At 57.2% G+C, this 8,164-nt stretch overlaps 1 protein-coding gene across 1 annotated transcript; it reads right to left on the reverse strand.

Annotated features, from left to right (window-relative positions):
* Positions 1–2,828: 2,828 nt before the first annotated feature.
* On the reverse strand, positions 2,829–7,948 carry LOC102040142 (zinc-binding protein A33-like). Its single transcript, XM_014312155.2, has 6 exons — positions 7,943–7,948; positions 7,162–7,257; positions 5,325–5,558; positions 4,929–4,948; positions 4,094–4,209; positions 2,829–4,010 (listed from the first exon to the last, which is right to left on the reverse strand). Exons 1-6 carry the CDS (start codon positions 7,946–7,948, stop codon positions 3,466–3,468), a joined length of 1,017 nt encoding a protein of 338 aa, XP_014167630.1. The 3' UTR covers positions 2,829–3,465.
* Between the last annotated feature and the right edge of the window lie 216 nt (positions 7,949–8,164).

An 8,164-nucleotide genomic window follows, 5' to 3' on the forward strand; every position in this document is an offset into this window, starting at 1 on the left:
AGCTGGAATGTCACACAGCGGTGTCACTGCCCAGCTAAGGGGTGAAGAGCTGAAATTACTCCCCAGTGACAGGGTCTGTGATCAGAGACGGGGCAGCCACGCAGTGCCCCACGCTGGGGACAGCACCGGGGTCAGTGCCCTTGAGGGGGAGCGGTGAGGCGCTGGGGGTGGACAGTGACGGGGAATGAATCACATGGCACCACTGAGCTGCTGGCCGAAGTGCACAGCCAGAGGGTGCCTGGAGAAGCTGAGTGCGAGAGGAGCAGAGGGTCTGACCCGGCGTTGAGGGGAGAGGCATCTTCTGGCACCCCAAAAGTCAAGGGATTTTGGCACCCTCCATCCTCCACAGCCCGAAGGCGGCACGGCGCGGGCGGCGGCGGCCGGACCAGCCCGTCCATGCTGCCATCTAACGGCAGTAAAGGCAGGACAGCGGGCAGGGCGAGCCCCGCCACGGCGGGGGATTTTCCATCACAAACGCAGGGCGACTGTGGGACCGATGGGACCTTTCCATTGTTGTGGCCCTGGGAAACAAAAGGATCTTAATTTAAAATCTTGTCCCCATTCCAGCACGTGGGGGGACCCGAGGAAGCAAAGGCTTCCCCAAAGCACTGGATAAAGACATACACAGATCACAGAAGGCTGCCAAGGCAGGAGCTGCTGGACACTGCCCAGCCCTAGCGTAACTATGGGAAAGGGACACTGGGGTGGCTCTGGGAACACCCAGGGACAAAATAATGAGGTAACCCACGAGAAAAACACAGCCTGGACGTGGGAGAAGATGGGTGTGAGCCAGTCCTGGCAGGTGCAGTATCTGGATGCTGGGGTGAGAGGTGCTTTAACCCCATCGTGTCCACTCTCCCATCCCTATCCCCTCCTGCCTGAACCCAGGCCAAGCTCAGGTAGTCACTGCATTCATGCCTATGGCTCCTATTCCATGGTGCTCTGGTTTGTCAGAGAAATGTGTCTTTCAGGCAGCATCTAGACCACATTTCCCCACTGGGCTAACACTGCATGCATGGCAGCCCAGAGCAGCATTTTCCCTGGATGTAGGAGCTGCTCTGCCTCCCCAGCCCTGCCCCACCATCGGGGCCAGACAATGACATTATACCCCAAAACATGGCTCTGCCTGGGAGCAGCCACACCACGGCCACCACACACAGCCCAGCAGGAGAAGAAGAGACGTGCTCCCTCAGGAGCATTTGGGACAAGAGGGTTTGGCTGCTCTCCAGCTCGGCCTTGGGCACGGGAAAGGTGTTGGAGGTGACAGCAGTGGCAGTGGCACACACTGGCAGTGCCATCACACTGGCCCATGCAGCACAGGGCAGTGGCACACACTGGCAGTGCCATCACACTGGCCCATGCAGCACAGGGCAGTGGCAGTGCTGGGCAGCTGGAGCTGGCACACAGCAAAGCCTGGCTGTGCTCACCCTGCCAGTGCCTGTCAGCCCTGGGACACTGCCTGCTGCTGCCCAGCCAGACCTGGCTGCAGTTTGGGCAGGCTGGGCAGCTGATAGGTTTCAGCTTTCCCTGCTGTGATCAGGCCAGCCTCGCCTTTCCAGAGGCTCCCTTGCAGGGGGTAAGACAGCCCTGCTCACAGCACCATTTCCAAGCCAACAGCTTTTTCTTCTCCACTCTTATTGCAGCTGAGGCTGTGGGGCAATGAGAGGAGGAGTTGAGAGCTGGGGGAGGAGGCTGAGTCCAGCCTTTGGGCTCAGCACTCACTGGCTAGAGGCCAACCCAGGGCCAGGAGGGAGCACAAACCCCCAGCATCCCCTCCACACCTGGCCCCTGAGCGAGGCTGCACAGAGCAGAGGCTTCCCAGGCACTGGGAGCAGCCCCGGGCTGTGCTCAGCCCTCCTGCACAGGACACATCTGCCTGAGCCCTGCACAGGACATCCTCACCTCTGGCTTCCTCTCCTGCCCTGGCACAGGGCTCAGCACCCCCAGCCCTGGCACACTGCAGCAGGGCTGTGCAGGAGAGGCCACGTCCCTTGTGGCACCACGGGGGAACAGGGCCCCTGTGCCATCCCTGCTGGGCAGGCAGATGGCCAGTGAAGGGAGTGTCCCTGTGCCCAGCCGTGGGAGCTGGAAAGCCTCACACCTGGCCCTTCCCCTGCCACAGAAAGCTGAGCCTCTGCCAGAGGTGTCTGGCTCCAGCCAGCACTGGGACTCCACAGTATTGGGGAGCTATGGCCTCTGCTTTGAGCCTGGAATGGATTTGGGTGAGAAAAACATGACATTTCCAGCCACCCCAGACACTGCCATCCTCCCTCCCACCCATCATTCCACCAGCCAGGCCTGGACCCATCCCAGCACCTCTGCTGACTCATGAGGCAGAGACACTGCCAGCACCTCCTGCTCACAAACCACAGCAGCCAAACCCCCTGGACTTGTCCCTCCAGGGACCCTGCCTGCCCTCCTGCAGGTGCAGCACTGCCAGCAGGGCCACAGGGGGCTGACAGGAAAAGAGCCACATTCCTGCCAAATTTGGAAAGAACTGGGACTTGGCATTTTTCACATGTACAAATCTTAAAGACCCAGCCAGGCCAGAGATGGCCAAATCTTAAAACACTGTAGCCCAAGATCAGGGCTAGCCTCAGAGCCTCTCTCCCTTGTTCTCAAACAGCAAATGGTGAAAAGCCCCTGCAAGATGTGCAGGGAGCACTCTAAGGAGATGTATGGGAGCAGTGGCTGTTTGAGCCTCCTGTGCTGCAGGCACAGAAGAGCCAGGGCTGGAGCAGGGCTCTGGGTGCCCCCAGGCTGTGCCACCTCCCAGAGCAGCAGATCCCCCCAGCACACAAGCCCCGAGCAGCCCCAGCAGGCACCAGTGCTTTCTAATGAGCTTTAATAGTGACCGAGGTGAGGGAGCCGTGCTGCAGTCCCCGGGCTGTGCACCGGGCTCCCTCTGCTGCCGGCCCGCAGCCCTGCCCAGGGAAGCTCTTCCAGCAGAGGATGGATGGTCGGGATGTGGGGTTGAGAGGCACCCGAGGGTGCCCCGGGACTGCTGCCCTCCTCCACGGGGCTGGCGGGTGGGAACACAGCTGTAAGACTCCGTTGAGGGAAAGACTATGTGATGGGGGAAGAGAAATAACTATCTACGTGACATAACATACTCAGTACAAATTTCCAATCACCCAGTGCAAAACAACTAATACAACACCCAGAGAGGCAGGAGGTGCCAGCAACTCACAGCCCCCTGCCCTGCAGCTCTGTGGATGCTGTTACTGAACTGTGCTGTGCTCAGGAACAGGGTGCCTGGAACCCCTCTGAATGCTCTGTGGCAACCACACCATAGCACAGGGAAGGGAGGGCAGACAGGACCTGGGAAGAGACTCATCCCCTCCTTCCTCCCAGAACAAACCAAACAAGCTCCTCCAACACCCCTCAGGTTTGTGTGTGCAGAGCTGGCCCCCAGCACAGCCCCAGGCAGGAGCCAGGCTGGTGTCCCCAGCGCACCCTCGTCCCTCACAGCGCCAGGTGACAGAGGCGCATGGGCTCCACGTTGTCCCTCCCGTCACTGAAGCAGGTGCTGAAGAAGGGGCAGTATCTCTCTGCAGAGACCTGGTGGAAGGTGAAGAGGTGGGACATGTCCCCAGCATCAAAGAAGGCCACGGTGCCCTCCTGGCAGTCCAGGAAGACGCCCACTTTGCGTGGGGGCCGGCGGGGAGCCAGGCGCACCCAGGGGCTGGCGGTGGCCCAGTACTCTGTCCTGTTCCGCAGGCGCAGCGTCCAGTAGCCGTTCTCTGGGCACAGCCTGACCTTGGCTGTCCTGTCCACAGCCTCAGCAGCCACCCCCCGGTCCCACTTGGTTTTGCTGCCCACCCAGACCTCCCAGTAGTGCTGGCCACAGTCGAAGGCCTGCGAGCCCAGCACGTTGACGCACTGACGGAAGCGCCGAGGGCTGGCGGGGACAGGCTGGGCTCGGTCCCTCTCTGTCACTGCTGTCAGATCCCTGGAGAGGACCAGGTTGGGGTGGGCTGACTCAGGGTCAAAGGTGAGCGGGGCAGGAGCTGCGGAGACATCAAGTGTGACATTTTACCAGCTGTACACTCCCTGTGCAGAGCATCCCCATCCCTGCCAGCGAGGTGCTCACCAGGGCAGATGGAGCGCAGCATCTGCCTCCAGAAGATGTACTGCAAGGGGCCACTGTGGCTGTCCCTGTAGTGCTGCAGGTCCAGGGCAGGCTGGCTCTCAACACTCACCGAGGGCCTGGGGCAGAGAGAGGCAGGCAGGGTCACTCCCTCTGCTGAGGCACTGCCAGTGCAGGCAGGGAGAGCACTGGCAGGGCTGCAGGACAGTGCTGCAGGTGGCAGATTTGGTAAAGACAGGACACAAATGTCTCTGCTTGCTCTGCCCCCAGTGCACTGAGTGGCTCAGGGCAGACGTGCTCAAGACAGAGCCAGCAGCACTGCTTGTGGAGCAGTGACTCCTGGCAAACCCACACCCAGCACACCCAACAGGACTCCCGGCCAGGCCTGTGGAGTCAGGCTGCATTCCAGGGCAGGAGGGGACAGGGACACACTCCCCTGTGGCAGTTCTGGCCCTCAACTACTCCCAGCCTCAGACAAACATGCACCTCAGGGTCACTTCTGCAGCCTCATGAGTAGTAAGAAGCTGAGGAAGGGCAGGGGGAAGATGAAGCACCCAAAGACTGTTCCCTCTTGCAGCACACAAGGCTCTTACACCCATTCTAAACCACTGTCTCTGTCACTCACTCTTCCAGCCATGCCAACACATAGGATGCTCCCTGGAAGAGCATCCGGTGTATGCTGGGGACCAACCTCCACGTTGAACAGCACCAGAGACTTCCTGAGCACTTTGTGGTACTTTTAAAACTGGAGATAAAGTGCCTCTCCCATGTGGTCCCAGCCAGGGACTAAGATAAGCTCCTGAAAAGGGAATCAGCTTCTTTCATGCCACACACGTACCTGATATCCAGGCTCTCCACCTGCAGGGAGAAGCAGAGAGAACTAGCAGTCACTCTAATTCATGCAGTTGCACAAATAAGTTCCTTGTCCGGCCTCCTGCTGCCACACAGCACAGAGAGAGGAAACCAAGCTACCAGGGACCACATCCTGGGGAAAACTGTTTGGGCACTTGGATGGAGAATTAAGAAGGCTCCCAAGACCCACCACATCTGATGTCACTGTATCCCTTGTGGCTAAAATCTCCAGACTCCAAGGGACTGGGTAGACAATCCAGAGGGATGGCAGTGAGAATGGCTTTGGGGTACAGCCCAGTGCTGTCATTTAAGACTCCCCCATCCCAATCTGAGATCCTGAAATATCTCTCAGCCTCCTGCCAGAGTCAGCAAAGCATCTCACCTCCAGCAGTGACACATCTTCCATCTTGCTCAGGGTCTGCCTGACGTGCTCGATGTCCCTCTGCAGCACTGCCATCCCCTCCTCCAGCTGGCCAACGTGCCTGTGCAGCTGGGCCAGGGACTGCTCCTCCTGCTCACCCAGCTCTGCCAGCACAGCTCTCTCCTCCTCTTCCAGGATCTGATGAAGGCGAGCAAACTCAGCCCGAATCTTGAAGTTCAGCTCCCCAGACACTTTCTGAGCAGAGGGAAGAGGCAGAAGGTGAGATCAACAGCTAGAATACACAAGGAGGGGCACAGGATGGCTGTGCCTGTTACTCTGCCTAGAGAGCCCTGGAAATTTGAGGTTTAGACGTAGCAATGAGTTTCTGGATGGAGAACAGGACACAAGGACAACCTGCAAGGCTGCAGAGTGAAAGGAAAAAACACCAACAAACCCAATAAACAGCTCCACCAAAGGTGTGGTCACTGTAACTAGAAATCCCCACACATAGCCACAGCTCTCTTACACACCACCAGGAATTTGCCTGTGGGCAAGACTGGAGCTCTTTAAATTTTGTGGAGCTGCAGACTCAGCTGTTCAGGTCAGGTTGCATTTATTTCACATCATTCCAGGCCCTGAGCAGAGCTGCCTGATGGGCAAGCTACACAACCTAATCTCTGTCATTAAGGCTGATAAAATCCCATTCAGCTCTACCCAGAGGTCACTTTTTTCCAGTTGTTTACTCACCAGCCAACCTTGCTGTGTTCTCACTGCCTTCCTGCCTGTTTACAAGAGATAGCCAATGACTTTTTGTTTTCCTTAAATCTTTAAGCTTTTAATCTCCAAGTGCAACCTTAGCCCTCATTACTTTCTCGAGGAGTGCTTCCTGAAGTGCACATCCCTTTCTCCTCACAGGAAACCCATCTCCCTCAGAGATCTGAAGCTTCACCAGCCTCCTCTTGGTCTGGCAGGTGTTTGTGCTGACACACCAGAACCACAGAGGAGCTGCAGGGCCTCCCTGTTCACATCAGTGATTTGCTCCTTTACTCTTGTGACACCTCTTGGCTCTTGCACAGCAACAGGAAAACACGTGCTTATGTGCTAATATTTCTCCATTTATCTCAAAGGTCTATTCCACATCTGGCAAGAGGACAGAGGTTTGAAATGGAGCAGGCTGGGGGATCAGAGGCTCCAGTCAGAAGACAGGGGATTTTTCCCCCCTCAGTTTTATCTCATCTTTGAACTACTTCCATTTTCCTTTAACTCCCTTTCCTTGGTTTTAACGCTTTTATGCCACCCAAGAAAGCAGCACAGTCAGCCTGTGGTTGTTCTCACTTCACAGATCTGTACCAAGAGGGTGCCTGGTCCCTCTCAAGCCCATGGAGAGCACTCAGGCTCCTCATTCACCTCAGAGCTTGCAGTGAATCCCAACACTGCCCTTGTGACAAGGCCACCACTCTTGCAGTGCCAACCCTGCCAGTGACCCAGTTCCTTCAGCTTTGCTGCCATCCCTTCTGACATGAGAGGATTTTAGAGCTGCCAGGAGTTAATGCTGTCCCAAAGAGGCAGCACAGCAGGGCCAGAGCAGGCTGCCCACAGCTCTCACCATATCTCATCTCTGCTGCACCAATGCACTTTGTAAACATTGCATTAATGAGTGCTAATGGCCTCCCAAAACCTCTGCTGATTATCCAGCAGTGATGAGCTTGGGCCTTCATGCAAGGGAGCTTGTGTAGATCCCCAGTGTCACTCATCTAGATTTTTACAGGAAGCTGAGCTAGACCTCAGCTGTAGATACACACATCCTCTGTGAACACTGCCCAGAAGCTGCCTGAAGAGCCCTCCCACAGGGTGTTACCGTCAGGCTGCAGATGTCCTCCTGCACCACACGCTTCCTCTGCAGCAACTTCTCCAGCTCCTTCTGACGGGCTTGCAAAGCATCTTCCAGGTGCTTCTGCAGGAACAAGGAAAAGAAGGTAAGGAGGCCACTCCAGCACTCTGCTCTGATTCAGGAGCAGTCCCAATTCCTACGGTCAGCATCAGAAGGAGTGTACAACAGGATCTCATATAAGGGCTGTAAGGACAAGCAAGCACCTGATGCACAGCCTTGAGAATTAAGCATCTGTGCATGTGATGAATCCAATTTATTTTTATCACTGGGATCTCCAGCCTGGGATATCTGTTTGCACAAGCTTTAAATGCTGCACGTTGTGAAGGGACCATCCCCTCAAGCAGAGCACCTGGCACAAGCAGCCCTCATCCCCCTCTCACTTAGGGAACATGTCCTTTAATGAGAAATTACAAAGCTGTGGCTGGAATCCAACACAGCAGTGAGGGAAACAAATACAGAAGAAAAGTGTTTAAAAGACACCTGTAAGGAAATACAGAGAGGAAAGAGACACAAACATCAGTGCACTTGGGCCAGATGAGGCTTCGCACTGGGGGAACAGCCTGTGGGAGGAGGGGTGGTGGCTGCATAGGGCTCATGTGGCACCTGTCCCCTTGTCCCCAGCCTGGCAGGAGGCACTCACCTGCATCCTCTGGCAGGAGGCACTCACCTGCCCCTCCTGGCAGGAGGCACTCACCTGCATCCCCTGGCAGGAGGCACTCACCTGCATCCCCGGCCAGGAGGCACTCACCTGCATGCCCGGGCAGGAGGGACTCACCTGCATCCCCGGCCAGGAGGCACTCACCTGCATCCCCGGCCAGGAGGCACTCACCTGCATGCCCGGGCAGGAGGGACTCACCTGCATCCCCGGCCAGGAGGCACTCACCTGCATCCCCGGCCAGGAGGCACTCACCTGCATGCCCGGGCAGGAGGGACTCACCTGCATCCCCGGCCGGGAGGCACTCACCTGCAT

This window comes from Geospiza fortis, unplaced genomic scaffold, assembly GCF_000277835.1.
Source record: "Geospiza fortis unplaced genomic scaffold, GeoFor_1.0 scaffold55, whole genome shotgun sequence".
Classification (NCBI taxonomy): domain Eukaryota; kingdom Metazoa; phylum Chordata; class Aves; order Passeriformes; family Thraupidae; genus Geospiza; species Geospiza fortis.